General features: G+C 57.5%; 1 protein-coding gene across 1 annotated transcript; it reads left to right on the forward strand.

The window, feature by feature from the left end:
• Window positions 1-5,529: 5,529 nt before the first annotated feature.
• PTGDR (prostaglandin D2 receptor) lies at window positions 5,530-10,808 on the forward strand. Its single transcript, XM_068194969.1, is given in 3 exon segments — window positions 5,530-5,862; window positions 5,864-6,382; window positions 9,182-10,808. Coding segments are annotated over 3 exon segments (1,083 nt in total). The 5' UTR covers window positions 5,530-5,565; the 3' UTR covers window positions 9,449-10,808.
• The last annotated feature ends 5,111 nt before the right edge of the window (window positions 10,809-15,919 follow it).

Consider the following 15,919-nt stretch of genomic DNA (forward strand, 5'->3'; position numbering starts at 1 on the left):
TTTTTTCCTTTCCTCTCTTTTTTCCTTTCCTCTCCTCCCCCTTTTTCCTTTTCTTTTTTCCTTTCCTCTCTTTTTTCCTCTCCTTTCCTCCCCGTTTTTCCTTTTCTTTTTTCCTTTCCTCTCCTTTTCCCTTTCCCCTTTTCCTTTTCATTTCCTCTCCTTTTTCCTTTCCTTTCCTTTTCATTTCCTCTCCTTTTCCCTTTCCCCTTTTCCTTTTCATTTCCTCTCCTTTTTCCTTTCCTTTCCTTTTCATTTCCTCTCCTTTTCCCTTTCCCCTTTTCCTTTTCACTTCCTCTCCCTTTTCCTTTCCCCTTTTCCTTTTCATTTCCTCTCCTTTTTCCTTTCCCCTTTTCCTTTTCATTTCCTCTCCTTTTTCCTCTCCCCTTTTCCTTTTCATTTCCTCTCCTTTTTCCTTTCCCCTTCTCCTTTTCATTTCCTCTCCCTTTTCCTTTCCCCATTTCCTTTTCATTTCCTCTTTTCCTTTTCATTTCCTCTCCTTTTTCCTCTCCCCTTTTCCTTTTCTTTTTCATTTCCTCTCCTTTCCTTCCCTTTCTCCCTCCCTCCTCCCTCACCCCCTTCAGCCCCCCCATGCCAGGGCTGATCCCTCCCTCCCGAGTTCCCACCCTGCTCCCAGACCCGCTCCCGTCCCTCGCTGCCCGGATCCCCACCCGTGACTCGCCCTCGGTTGTGCTGGAAACGCCACCGAGCCCAAAACCACTTTCCTTCTTCTTTCCGATCATCCCCCGGCCGGGACAAGCCCCGGCCCGGCCTTGTGCAATTCACGGGGCAGCGTTGCTCCATCGCCCCCTTCCTGCCCAGCGCCTCTTTTTTGCTTTCTGCTTTCCTTCCCCTCGTTTTCCTGCCCCTCGTTTTCCTGCCCCGGGCAGGAGGCGGTGCCGGCAGACCCTGGAAAGGCGACAGGAGGCGGTGCCGGCAGCCCCTGGACCCCTCCAGGGCACAATTCCCAACTTCGCAGGGTTTTTATTCTCCTCCGGGACGAGCCCGCAGCTGGAAGCAATCGGCGGGATTGCAGCCGGTGACTCAGAGCGGGGCTGTTGCCTTCCCGAAGCGACAGTGGCACAGTCAGGATGGGGGGACGCGGGGAGCAGCCCTGGCTGCATTTATCAATTTAAATCGGGGAGGGGTTTGGGCGTGTCTAAGATGCTCGGTGTATCTTCCCGGAAAAAGAAAAAAAAAAAAAAAAGCCTCAAAACACCCCCCAAAAAACAAACAACCCCCCCCCAACAAAACAAAAAAAACAAAGAACAACAAACCCCAAACAAAAAAGAAACCTCAAAAAACAAAACCAAAACAAAAAACCAATAAACTCTCAAAAAACGAAAAACGGGGAAAAAAAATCAAAAAAACAAACAAAAAAACCCCCAACAAAACAAAACAAAAAAAGAACGAAAAAACCGCAAACAAACAAAACAACTCCAAAGAAACCGAAAAAAAAACCCCTAACAAAACAAAAAAAGAATTAAAAACCCCCAAAAACAAAAAAAGAAAACACCAAAAAAACCCCAATAAAACAAAAAAAACCAACAAAAACTGTTCTAAGGAATGAAAAATCCCGGGGTATCCCCAGCGTGAGGGTTCCCCACCCTTGTTCCCCATCCCTGGGTGCCACCCCAAGCTCTCAGTGCATCCTTTTGGCAAGGGCAGCACCTCCTGCCCACGCCAGGGAGCTGTGAATGCCCAAATCCCGCCGCCTGGAAAGAGTGAAAGGCTGAAATCCTGTTTAGTCTGGGGGAAGCAGGGCTGGGAACAAGTGGGAAGGGACCCCGGGGAGGGGAGCGGGGTCCCCAGGAAGGGGAGCGAGGCTGGGATGGCTCTGGAAGCACCAGGCAGAGGCGAGCCAGCGCTCCCGGGCAAGGAAGAGGCTTTTCCCTGCAGAACCCTCCCAGCCCGGTTTGCTCCACCAGGGAATGTCCAGCAGGAGCTGCCAAAGCCTCAGCGCATCCCTCCAAACCCTCCTCGGCTCTAAATCAGGGTTTTCAGACACCAGGACAAACATTTCCAAAGGGAGCGCTGAGCTGCAGGAAGAAAATCCCGTGCTCCTGACAAAGGGCAGGCGGACGCGGCTCCTCCGGGCAGCAGCGGCTCTTTGGGAAAAGCCAGGCTTGGAAAAAACTCGGCACAGCAGCAGAGCAGGCGCTCCTCACCAAAATCTGGCAAGGACAAGCTGCAGGGAGTCAACAAAAGCTTTTTGGGAAAAAAAAAAAAAAAACAACAAAACAACTAAAATTCCTTGTGGATGCTTCAAGTTTTTCCAGCTCTTCATTTGTCTCTGGGTTTTGTGGCTGCTTTTTCTTCCGCTTGGGGTTGTTTTTATTCCGTTTTTTTTATCCCCCATCCTCCTCTCCAGCAGGAATGTGACCAGCCCGAAGAGGGTCACGTCGGAAGCGTGACGAACGGGGGAGATTCGTCATCCGTGGTGATGAGACTTTCTCCAAATAAATTTCCCCTCCTCTAATAGCTGCAGTTTATGCAAATGAACCCAAGGAAGAGCTAATTGGGGATTTGATGCAAGCTGGCTGCCCACGCCGGTTCTCTCCCAGCGGAGATGGAGGAGGGAGGTGAGTCTGTGGTTACATTCCCGGCTGGACACTTATCCCAGCCCCGAGCCTGGCTCGAGGGATCCATCCCTCTCCACAGAGAAGGATGGGCCCTTGTTGGAACCCTGGATGCTGAGAATTTTGGACTGTCTGTGTTAAAAGGCACAGACCCTCAAGAGAGCAAGAAGAAGGAGCAGCCTCCACCCTAAAACCTCCATCTTGCTTTATATTTATTACTATATTCTAAAACCTTAAACTCTCTCTACAAGGCCTCTTAAGAATAAACTGTCCAATTAAGAAATGACACCTCAGTTATTTTCACTTTTAACCCAATAACCAACATGCCCTGCCCCGCAATGGAGACTTTTTTATCCAGTGACACAAAACCACCCAAACCCATGGAGAAGAAGGTGAAGAAGGATCAGCTCCACCCTAAAACCTCCATCTTGCTTTATATCTATTCCTGTATTCTAAACCCTTAAACTCTGAGTTTCCCACCCTGTGACATCACACACTTCTATCCAGACTCCACACCCACAATCCCAGTTCTGTCATTCCGTTTTGGAAGCTTCTCCACGGCCTCAGGTCAAATGCAGAGTTCTCTTGGGGGTCTGTGCCTTTGAAGAGAAAAAGTCTAAAATTCTCAGCATCCAGAGCCCCAACAGGCACTGTGGTTGGCCATCCTCAGCATCAGATCCTCCAGCAGCAGGGGAAGGAATCCAGACCAGGTGAAATCATCCCCTGCCCACCTGCTCTGACACCCCCAGCCACACCTTCACTGGGTGGGTTCCTCCTGTGCCTGCTCCCAGAGCATCAGAGCCACAGTCAGATGGTCCCAAAAAGTCCCTTCTCCACCCCAGAGTTTCCCCGTGGAGCAGTGCGAGGTCAGGAGCAGCAGCACCCCCTGATCCTTCGGGGTTTCCAGCCACAGCTGCTGCAACCGGGGGCAGCACCCACCTCCAGAAGGGGCTGGGTTTTGTCGCATTTCTTCCTCCTCCTCTTGCCAAGCATTGAATTGCCACTGAACTTGGCCTTCTGGTGGCTGTGAAGGGACTTTCCCGTGGTGGGGGAGCAGCCCAGAGCTGCAGTCTCTTCCCCATCAGAGCAGACGTGGCAGCGTGCGGGGTCACGGCTCAGCCGGCAGCTGATCCCATCGCTGGCATCGTCACAGAACCCCACAATGGTTTGGGCTGGAAGAGATCTCACAGCTCACCCAGTTCCCACCCCCTGCCATGGCAGGGACACCTTCCACTGTCCCAGGCTGCTCCAAGCCCTGTCCAGCCTGGCCTTGGGCACTTCCAGGCATCCAGGGGCAGCCTCAGCTCCTCTGGGCACCCTGTGCCAGTGCATCCTCCCTGGCATTTGCAGCATCACAGCAGGGCTGGCACCAATTGCTCCAGGGATCAGGACAGGCATTGTGCTCCCGGTAAATCAGCTCTCCAGAGGTGCTGGGCTCTCCTTCCCAGTCTTCATCCTGGGGAAAAGCTGAGGGATCCCATCACATCCTCCTTCCCCCATTCCCTGCTGCTGGGATTCCTGCAGGGAGCTGACAGCAGTGCAGGGTCAGCTAAGGAGGGCACTGGGTGTTTTCCAGGAGCTATTTTGGAGGATATCATTCGGATTGCTTCCCAGGGCAGGCTGAATTTCCTCTCCCCCGGGGCCCCAGGCAGGAAGCGGCCTTTGGGTTCACACTCAGCCCTAATGAGGGCAGCACTCCAACACCAACCGTGGGTGAGAGCTGAGCTGCAACGAGTTTTATCTTGATTTCTTCCAGACCTAGGACTTTCCCTTGCACCGCCACAAACAGTCCCTGCCCTCACTGCTGGAGGAATCACCAGCTACAAGAACTACAGCCCACCACTAAAACCTGCCGTGCTGATGTCTGGCCCCTCAAACCTCCTTTCCCGCCCCTGCTGTCATCTTGATGCTTCCCTGTGCTTCGTGTACACTCATCCAGAGTAGCAAAAAGTGGTCTGAAAGCAGACAGGCACGGTTTCATGCTTATTCATCATCACATGCACCCTGCAAGCCGCTGTGTGTGTTTTTTGCAGCCGTGGTGCTGCGGTCGGAACTGCTTTTCCTGGAAGGAGCTCTGGGGGCTTGTCCCAGAGTTTGCTGGTGGGAGCACTGCCAGAGCCTGGGGGGTCACCAGCACACGGCACACCTGTGGGATGGGCTGCAGGTAGATGTGGCACCTGCTCAGGTTGAATCATATCCTAAAATCCCAGAATTGTTTGGGTTGGAAGGGATCTGAAAGATCATCCCGTTCCCACCCTCCTGCCGCAGGCAGGGACACTTTCCACTGCATGGAGTTGGCTTCTGTCTTGCGACACCCGCAGGGAATCAGCCCCAGCTCCCTTCCCTGTCCCCCCAGGGGCTCGGCCTTGTCACCCCTCCAGGGGCTCAGTCCCCCCTGTCCCGTGACCCCCCTACCGTGCTTGGACTCAACTCCCCCACCCGTAACCCCCCCGGGGCTCAGCGCTGTCCCCTTTCCGGCACCCCCCACCCCCGAGGGGCTCAGCTCCAGCTCCCTCCCCTCCAGTGTCTCATCCCAGAGTCCCTCACCCTCACCCCCGGCACTCACCCCCGGCCCCTTCCCCTCCCTCTTGCCGGGAGCCTCGGTTCTCCCGGGGGAGCAGCGCAACCCCCCCGCCCCGCAGCCGAGCTCCGACGGCCGGGGCGGGCCGGGAGACGAGAAGGGGCTGTCCCAGGGGCCGTGCCCGGTTGCACTGCACCTCCTCCTCCTCCCGCCTTCCTCTCTCCGCGGCGGGGGCCACCCGCCCCGCCGGGACAGTCGCCACCGGCAGCCGCGGCGCGGTGTGGTGCGATCCATCCATCGCATCCCGGTGCGGGACATCCATCGCATCGCATCCCGGTGCGGGACATCACCCCCGTGCGGCGCGGGGTGCTCTCGGTTCTATCCCAGCCCGGTGCGCGGGGGACATTCATCGCACCCCGGTGCGGAGCGGGGCATCCCCCGCAGCCCATCCCGGCGCGGGCGCTCCCGATGGAGACCGAGGGCTACCGCTGCCGCAGCAGCCGCTACATCGAGAGCGGCCAGTCGGCCGTGCCCAGCTCGGTGCTGTTCGCCGCCGGCCTTTTGGGGAACGTCCTGGCGCTGCTGCTGCTGGGCCAGCACCGCCGGCGGTCCCGGTCGCCCGGGGGCCGCCCGCCGCGGGTGTCGGCGTTCTACGTGCTGGTGACCGCGCTGGCGGTCACCGACCTGCTGGGCAAGTGCCTGATCAGCCCCATCGTGCTGGCAGCCTACGCCTACAACCGCAGCCTCAGCGAGCTGGGGCCGGGGGGGCCGCGGCGAGGACCAGCCGGGGGTGCTGTGCCAGCTCTTCGCCTTCCTCATGGCCTTCTTCGGGCTGGCCCCCACGCTGCTGCTGCTGGCCATGGCTCTGGAGTGCTGGCTCTCCCTGGGCCATCCCTACTTCTACCGGCGGCACCTGACCCGCCGCCTGGGTGCCACGCTGGGGCCGGCGGCCGCCGGGCTGTGCGCGCTGTTCTGCGCCCTGCCCCTGCTGGGCTTTGGGGCGCCCATGCAGTACTGCCCGGGCACGTGGTGCTTCATCCGGATGGCCGGCGGTGGCCCGGGCCAGCTGGGCTTCCCCGTGCTCTACGCCAGCCTGATGGGCTTGTTGGTGTTGGCCATCGTGGCGTGCAACGTGAGCAGCATGCGGCACCTGTACGGCATGGCCCGGCGGCAGCCGCGCCGCGGGGCACCCCCCGCCGCCGCCCCGCGCATGGAGGAGCTCGACCACCTCGTCCTGCTGGGGCTCATGACCGTCCTCTTCACCGTCTGCTCCCTGCCGCTCATCGTGAGTAATGCCAGCGCCCCCCGGCTCCGGGAAAATCCCCCTGCCCCTGGGAGTGTGGGGGGTTGGGTTGGTGCCTCGCCGGGGGTCGGTCTTTGCACGAAATCCCTTGGAGAATATCCTTTACTCGGCACCATCCTGTCACAGGGAGGTCGGGTTGATGATTTGGCCCCCTTGGAATAGTCCCCCACCCTGTCCATGGGGCTCAGGTGCCCTGGAATATCCCCCCCACCAGCCCCTGCCCCTGGGAGCCTGGGTGGCTGCTTCGGCACCCCTCAAATACTCATCACCCCACGCCCCAAGGGTTGGTCATTGCATTAATCCGTTTGGGAAAATATCCTTTCTTAGCACCATCTCCTCACAGGGGAGATTGATGATCTGGCCCCCTTGGAATGGTCCCTGACCCTGTCCATGGGGGTCAGGCCGTTGTTAAAGCACCCTGGAACATCCCCCCCACCAGGACCACTCAGTCCTGGAGAGGTCAGAGCACTGATTTTGGGATAAACCCTGGCACCATCACCAGCTCCGAGGAGCCAAGACTTTGCCTCCTTCTAAATTCTCCCCCACCCTGCCCACAGGGACCAGGTCATATCCTAAAACTCCTTGGAATAATCCCCCCACCACCACGCCCCACTGCCAGGGGTCAGGGGGTGTTTAGGCCCCTTGGAATAAACTCTGGAACCACCACCCACTCCTGGAGGTGCCGGGGGAATCATTGCTTTAGTCCCTTGTGAGTAACCCACCCCTGCCACACTCTAGGATCCCCTCCAAGGGTCAGGTTATTACTTTAATCCCCTTGGAATAAGTCCCCCCAGGCTCCACTATCCCATTCTGGGAGGTTGCCCACCCTCGACACAAGCACCCCATCCCCAGCCCTCAATTTATTGAAATTAATTAACTAAATTAAATTAATTTAACAATAAAGAAATAAATACATTTTAATTACAGGTTATCCTTTAACCCTCATGGAATAACCCCCCAGCACCATCACTCTGTACCAGAGGCACTAGGGGGGGGCTCAGAAAATTATTTTGTCCCCCTTCTGAGTGTCTCCCACCCTATCCCAGGGATCTGAGTATTGCTTTAACCCCCATGGAATAATGTCCAACACCCATACTGGGATGGGGGAATGAATTCATTGTTTGATCCTCCTGGAATAACCACAACAGCCCCACCACCCTGTCCTGGGGGTTGATTTATTGCTCAAATTTCCTTGAAATATTTTCCCACCCACCCCCTCACCCCACTCTGTCCCGGGCAGGGTCATTCCATTGCCCCTCCCCGGAATACCCAATCCCAGCACCACATCCCCAAGGGTCAGTTCATTGTTTTAACCCCCTAAAACAACCCCCCCCCCCCACATCATCACCTCTGTCCCAGAGGTGTTGGAGGGGTCAGGTAATTATTTCAGTCCCATCTGGGTGTCCCCTCCCCATCCCAGGGGACCCCATCACCACCCCTCTGTTCCTCTGAGGGTGCCCCCGAGGGGTTTAAGGTTTGGGAGGGGGGTGTCAGTTCATTGCCTCAGACCCCTCAATCACCCCCCATTCCCACCCCTATCAGGCCCTTCAAAACCCCTCATTCCCACCCCTATCAGACCCTTCACAACTCCTCATTCCCACCCCTATCAGACCCTTCAAAACTTCCCATTCCCATCCCTATCAGACCCTTTATAGCCCCCCATTCCCACCCCTATCAGACCCTTTATAGCCCCCCATTCCCACCCCTATCAGACCCTTTATAGCCCCCCATTCCCACCCCTATCAGACCCTTTATAGCCCCCCATTCCCACCCCTATCAGACCCTTCAAAACTTCCCATTCCTACCTCATCAGACCCTTCAAAACTTCCCATTCCCACCCCTATCAGACCCTTCAAAACCCCCCATTCCCACCCCTACCAGACCCTTTATAGCCCCCCATTCCCACCCCTATCAGACCCTTCAAAGCCCCCTATTCCCACTCCTATCAGACCCTTTAAAGCCCCCCATTCCTACCCTTATCAGACCCCTCAATAACCCCTCATTCCCACCCCTGTGTCCCAAAGCTGCTGGGCAGATCCAGCTCCCTGTGAACCCCAGGGAATGATGGCCTTGAAATCCTCTCACCTCTTCCCAAGGGATGGGAGATCACCGGCAGGAGGGAGCCCTTGCTGTCCCCTTTGTCCCCCATTCCTGGGTCGGATCCTGCAGTTCCACCTTTCCATCCCCGTCTGCAGGCAGAGCTGGTGCCACAGGCGGGGCTACCCCAAAATCAGGGTGGGGGGTGTGCAGGGGTGCTGCCGCTGCCTTTGGTGACAATTTCCACATCCTCTTCCTGTCACCTCTGGAAGCATAGCATGAGCTACCAGCCGCCAGCAGCCCTGGCACGGCTGGGCTCGTACAGGTTTTGTGACCACCCCAGGATGAATCCCTGCTGAGTTATCCAATGGATGCCAGCTCCAATTTCCATGGCAAGGGGATCAGCACCAGTGAGGTGTGAGCAGCACCTGCCAAGGCTGGATGATTCCTTCACCCATGAAAAAATCCTGGTCACTACGACCACATTTCCAGCTCTAACATCCTTGTCCTGATGTGCTATCCCTGAGCCACGACCATCCATGATCCAGCCCCACTCCCAGCTGGACCCACAACCCACAGCACACCCTGATGCGATCCATGGCAATACTAAGGGGTTAAAACCTCTTTTGCTACCCTATATTTTTTACCTCCCCCATAGCAAGACCTCCCCTAATTCCCCCCTATTTCCTTGACCTTCCCTGACTTTCTCCCGTTTCCTGGATTTTTTTTTTTTTTTTTGGCCAGATCCGGGCCTACATGGGGGCTTTTGCTGCCGATTTCAACGAGAACGCCGACCTGAGCGCGCTGCGCTTCCTCTCCGTCAACTCCATCGTGGACCCCTGGGTCTTCATCATCTTCCGCACCTCCGTCTTCCGCTCCTTCGTGCGCCGGGTCTGCCGCAGGCTCAGCTCCCGCAGAGCCTCTCTGAAAGGCTCCAGCCCTGCCGGTGATGGCCAGTTCTGTCCCCCGGGCTGGCGTGGGACAGATCCCCCGCGGCTCGGCATCCCCTGAGCGCGGCGCTGCTGCAGAGCCGGCGGCTGCTGGCGAGGATGAGGAGCGAGCCTTCGGCCCCGCATCCCTGCCCTGGAGCATCCCGAGGCGGCACAGGGAGGTGGCAGGTGGGGACAGCGTCCAGCTCGCTGCGAGGGACGCTGTGAAGGGTTTCTGTCCCCTCCCCAGGCTGCGATTTGCCCCGGAGAGGATCTGGGATCGCCGGGGATTTGGGAATATTCCGAGCAGCGGCGCTCTGTGGAGGGTGTGGGGAGAGCCCGGCTCCAGGAAGGCAGAAGGACTTTGGAGCGTGGTTGAGGGCAGTGGGGACGCACAGGGAGGAGAAGTGTGGGTGTGTCACCATGGAATAAAAGTGGTTCAGTGTTTCATCGCCTTGGCCTGTGCACGATCCCATTCCATGCCAAGGAATGGGTTTGGGATGTCCCCAGACTGGGTGAGGGGCAGGAGGGACTCAGAAATTCGAGCAGCAATTCCTGGTGTGAGGAGGAGCTGGATGCAGGTGGAATCCCTCCCTGGCACACCTTCCACTCCTGCCCAGGATCTTCCCTATTCCCAAGGCAGGACTGTGCTTTGTCCACCCTTATCTCGCTCTTCTCTGGAAAACTCCGAGCACTGATGCTGCATTTGTGCTCCTCAGCCGTACCTGTTCTGCTGTAATTATTTAAATTCAGTATTTATGACTGTCCTGAGCCTTAATGAGGGCAGTAATTGAGAGAACACAGAGCCTGGCGTGCACAAGCTCTCGGTGCGAGCGTGCAAGAGAGCGATCATTTTAATGGAAGATCCATTTCCTCTCAACCACAGGTATTAACTGGATCTAATTTTTGCCTCAAGTGACCATTTAGGCCAAAAAGATTATGATGACCAACTGTTTCGTGCCCTTGGAGGAGACAGAGGGTATTTCTCTCCTCTGTTTAGCTAAGCCTTGCAAGGTGTAGCCGTGTTCCTGCCCGCTCTCACGTGATGTTTACTCTCAGTGTCAGATTCTGCTTCTGAAGGAACAACATCTTGGAGCTTTTTGAAGGTGACTTGCTGGGGTTGGCTCTGGCTGTTTCTCCCAGCTGGAGAAAAGGCAGAGCTGTGTTTGGGGATGTTTTGGAAGCACCTGCGAGCTGCCAGCTCAGTTCCACTCCTCGGGGTTTGGTTTTCCCGAGGAGAAAGAAGGAAATGAGTGTTGGTTCATGGATTGGTTTCATGTTACTGGCATGGTATTGACTTGGAGATGGCTCACGTGGGGCTGCAGAGTCAACAGCTCCAAGCCTGCTCCGTGGCTTTCCTGGGATCTGTTCCACCGCAGCCGGATGAGATAACGGCTCTGGAAAACTTTGTTGTTGTCCCTCTAAACTGGGATCTCCTCCCCCAAACATCCGTGCTCCACTCGGGACAGCCGGAGCAGGCACTGTCAGGCTGGGAGCGTTCGGTGATGTAGAATCACAGAACGATCCCTGAGGTGGGATACGATTTCCAAGATCATGGATTCAGCATTAAAATGAGCTGAGGGCACTCTGGGTGTGCGGGGCATCATCTGCCTGTGATGCCTGTGAGGATCCATTCCTGGAGAGGCCCTGCCTGAGGAAAAGTCCCTGCCCCAGGAGAGATCCCTGGCCCAGGAAAGGTCCCTGCTCCAGGAGAGATCCCTGGCCCAGGAAAGGTCCCTGGCCCAGGAAAGGTCCCTGCTCCAGGAGTGATCCCTGGCCCAGGAAAGGTCCCTGGCCCAGGAAAGGTCCCTGCCCCAGGAGAGATCCCTGGCCCAGGAAAGGTCCCTGGCCCAGGAAAGGTCCCTGGCCCAGGAAAGGTCCCTGCCCCGTGCTGTGTGTGTTTAGATCCCAGGGTAACCACGATCCATGGAAATCAGTAATTAAACCAACACAAACCAAGGCAGGTTCTTTATTAAGGTGCAAAACCAGACTCCCCCTGAGCCCCAAGACGAGGCAAACACCACATCACTGACCCGCCCGTGATTTTATCATCTCAGGAAATGAGCCACGGAGCCACGAGTGACCCCCACCCCATCCCTGCTGGGACCACACATTTCCCAGTGACCTCGACACGCTCCTCTGGCTTGGGCAGCACTTTTAATCGGGATTCTGCCCTTCCTGGTGTCCTACCTGCTGCGGGAGCAGACTTGGAGTCTCCAGCCAGCCGCTGCCGCCTCCGGGCGAGCCGAGCGGCGGCTGCAGCCAGCGAGGTTTGGGCTTGGGGCTGCAGCCAGGGCGGCCTCCAGGCGGATAAATCCTCGCTCCCGGCTGCTCCCGGGGCCGGGGCTGCCGTGTCCCTGTCCTCGCCAGAGATGGCAGCACGTCCCCAGCCAGGGCCGGGCTCCCGGCTGGCCGAGCACGAGGAGCCGGGAGCCCACGGGTGTTCTCCACCCCAAGCTGGTCCCTTGGGCGCCCCATTTTTCAGAGCCTCAACACGTGCAGTTTGGGGTGTGCGGGGCATCATCTGCCTGTGATGCCTGTGAGGATCCATTCCTGGAGAGGCCCTGCCCGAGGAAAAGTCCCTGCCCCAGGAGAGATCCCTGGCCCAGGAAAGGTCCCTGCCCAAAGGTCCCTGGTGGGGCTTCAAGGGGTTTTGCCGAAGCTTAGACCCCCTCCTTACCTGAGTCTGGGAAAGATCAAGCTAAAAGGAGAAGAAAATAGAAATTAAATAAGAATTGAAATGAAAAAAAAAAAAATCCAGACAACGCGTGGGTTGGTTGTAAATGCTGCTAAATAGGAACCGAAAAACTCAGGGAGCTCCAGCTGAGGAGGGGAGAGCTGCTGTGGAGCCCTCCCTGATCACATCCTCCCCCCCAGCGCTCAGTCATTCCCCTGGGGACCCCTCCTGTGCCAGCCGCTCCCGGAGGGACGGACCTGACGCTTAATGGAGGCAATAAAGAGACGCTGCTGAGCTCGGGGCTGCAGCTCCGCCCCAGCGATGCTCTTTTGGGGGCTGTTTTATGTCCCTGTCACCCTCCAGCGCTGCCAGCTGCCCTGCCCCAGGCTGTCACTGCTGCCACCAGCATCACCTCTGCCCGCATCCCGCTCCTTTTCCTGCACATAAATCGCTCTCAGGGGTGGATTTTTTTTTTTTTTCCAGCTCACGAAATCCAGGCACAACTTTGCTCAAGCTCATTTCCCGACAAATTGTTTCGCTCTTGTAAAGAGCCCCTTTTTTTTTTTTTTTTTTTTAATGCCTGCCTGCATTTTTCAGCGGTTCTGCAAGCAGGGAGGCACGTGCATGGGCAGGCAGCTGTGCCAGGGCTGCCAGCAGCCCCAGCCGGCCCGGGAGTGGCTCCGTTTATTTTTTACCCTGTGCCCCCAGGTGCTGGTACAGGATAACAAGACAAGGCACCAAAACCTGGCCCAGTGCTCAGCCCTGCTTGCTCAGGGATGGGGAGTGAGGCTGCTGGAAGCCCTGGAACACGAGATAAGGGGTGGGAAGGCTTTGGAAGAGAAGTGTTAAACACAAGGCAGGATGGGGGGGTTGGTTAAAAAGGGATTAAATCCACTCACCATAAACAGGAGGGCTGGACTCCTCCATGTCCCTGGTGCCAGAGCCATCCTTTAAAATCCACCAGGGATGGAGCAGGATCCCAACACCCTCCCCAACCACAGGCAGCAAACTCCAGAGGGTGAGAGCTCTCTATGAAGCTCATGAAACTTTCATTCAAGCCCAGAGTGTTTTCTCCGACTGGGCCAAGCCTGGAAATCTTCTTTTAGGGAAAACAATGCCAACAAACCTTGAAAGGATGCATGAGGGGCTGGAGTGTGACCAGGGAAGGGAATGGAGCTGGGAAGGGTCCGAAGCACCAGAAGTGGCTGAGGGAGCTGGGAAGGGGCTCAGCCTGGAGAAAAGGAGGCTCAGGGGGGACCTTGTGGCTCTGCACAGCTGCTGACAGGAGGGGACAGCCACAGGGAGGGGGGGCTTCAGGCTCTGCTCCCAGGGAACAGGACAGGACAAGAGGGAATGGCCTCAAGTTGCACCAGAAGAGGTTTAGATTGGGTACCGGAGAAAATTTCTCTGCCCAGGGCAGTGGTAGAATCCCCATCCCTGGAGGGATTTAAAAACCGTGAGGATGTGGCACTTGGGGACATGGGTCAGTGGTGGCCTTGGCTGTGCTGGGAGAATGGTTGAACTCAAATGTCTTAGAGGACTTTTCCAATTTAAATAATTCTAGGATTTGATATGGCCCTCGCTAGAGGCAGGACACGAGCTAAACATGGAAGCAACGGGAAGAAAACAAACACTTTCCAAGGCAGGACAGATTGTACCAAGCAGCCTATTCCTGGTTTCCAGCACAGAAGGGGGAATGAAAAAACAAAAGCCCAGCAATTTTCCAATTATTGCAGAAAAATCCCATCAGAGACAACTGTCAGTGGAGAAGCCTGAAGCCCCAGAAGGGTATTTAAGGTTCCATTAGCTGCCAGGAAAATGAGAAGAAGCCAAAACCCCTTCCTGAGCAGTGACACGGAACGCCAGAAAGGAGTGGGAGGCTGGGAAAAGCCTTGGAGCACCCTACAGGGTGCCTGCTGCTCGGAAAAGGGCTCTGGATGGGCAGACTGCAGCTGCCTGGATGGATCAGGGCAGGATTCAGCCTCAGCTGAATTTGTGGGAGGCACAAAGAGGGCAGAACGAGCCAGGGTGCCACCCAGCCCTCTGGAATCAAACAGGATGGCTCCCAGCAGCGGATGTGTCCGTGTGCCTGGGTGCTCTGCTGGAACAGGACTGGAAGCAGGGTTGAAAGAGCTCCTGGGGTGTGTTTTCCTGGCCCACCGGTGGTGAGGTGGTCCGGGATGGCTACAACACCGTCCCTTCCGTCCCACCCATCGGGGGCCATGGGAACAGAGCTGGGGCTGTGGCTTTGCCCCGCCACCCTCAGCTCGTCCTCCCCACCACGCTGAAGAGGCTTTTGATCTGTGTGAGAGGAGAAAGCGAAGCCAGGCCTGGGAGTGGCCCCTCAGAAATGGAGGTGCTGTCACAAACCGCAGCTCTCCCGGCCCTCGAGTTTGCTGTGCCCCACATTTCCTTTGTGAAGTTCCTGTTACAAAAGCGTGGGTTTTAAAATAACAGCCAAAGCCACTCGTGTGTCTGCAACCTGCTGTGTCCCTGCTGGAGTCGCTCCTGCTGCAGTGTTGCACTGAGGTGCAACGGAGTAAATTAAAAATTAAATTGTTGCAGCTGTTGGGACAGCCCCAGGGGCACAGGAGGTAAAAGATTTTTTTTATTCTGGAAGTTACCTGTGAAGCACCAAGCGCTTAAATAAAGGCAGCTTGAGTGACAGCTGGTGTCCTGCAGGATGGAGGGAGCATCTGAGGCCACTGGGATGGAGCTTGTGGATTTCCCAGCCCTGGATGTGTTCCAGGCTGGATGAGCCTGGGAGCAGCGTGGGGTAGCGGAAGGTGTCCCTGCCCATGGCAGAGGGTGGGACTGGATGGGCTTTAAGGTCATAGCCACACAGGCTGCACCCCCTCTGATGACATGTAGGAGAGGGGGACAATGGGGACATGGCATGGTGCCAGCCATGGGGCAGGGAGTTCTCCATGGGTTCCTCTGGAGCAATGGGAATTCCCTGCACAGCCTGGGCTCAGCTGGACCCCGGGCTCAGGGGGTTTGGGGTTTTGGAGCCAGCACCGGGACCGGCTGTGCCTTGGGGCTCTCAGGGCAGGCTGGAGCTGGCCCAGAGCACCACCGGGAGTCTCTGACCACGTGAGAGGCTCCTGGACGGGCACCGGGATTCCAGGATTAGCACCGGGACAGAGTGGGACTCCATGCTCCAGGAGCCACACAGACACTCCGGGGTCTGTACCGGGACTGGCCGTGAGAGCGATCCCAGGCCGGCACCGAGACTCCTGGACCGGCACCAGGGCTGCTGGAGCCGTGCCGGGACTGGCCGCGAGAGCTGCTCCCGGTCTGGCACAGGGACCGGCCGTGCCTCGGGGCTCTCAGAGCCGCAGGGGGCTGCTGGACCGGCACCGGCTCCTGGACCGAGACCGGGGCTGCTGGACCGGCACCGGCTCCTGGACCGAGACTGGGGCTGCTGGACCGGCACCGGCTCCTGGACCGAGACCGGGGCTACTGGACCGGCACCGGCTCCTGGACCGAGACCGGGGCTGCCATGCGAGGGACTCTCGAAGCTGCGCTGAGGCTCCTGGACCGACACCACGGCCGATCGTAAGAGACGCTCCCGGTCGGGCAGCGGGGCTGGGCGTGCCGGAGCCGGGGCTGGGTCACACCGGGGACTGTCCCAGCGATCCCGGGCAGCACTCCCGGCCCGGCACCGGGGCTCTCGGAACGCACCAGGACTGGCCGTGTCCGGGGCTCCCACACCGGTACCGGGACTCTCAGACCCACACCAGGACTGGCCGTGTCCGGGGCTCTCACACCGGTACCGGGACTCTCAGACCCGCACCGGGACTGGCCGTGTCCGGGGCTCCCACACCGGTACCGGGACTCTCAGACCCACACCGGGACTGGCCGTGTCCGGGGTTC

The sequence above is a fragment of the Anomalospiza imberbis genome, chromosome 6 (assembly GCF_031753505.1).
Source record: "Anomalospiza imberbis isolate Cuckoo-Finch-1a 21T00152 chromosome 6, ASM3175350v1, whole genome shotgun sequence".
NCBI classification, from domain to species: domain Eukaryota; kingdom Metazoa; phylum Chordata; class Aves; order Passeriformes; family Viduidae; genus Anomalospiza; species Anomalospiza imberbis.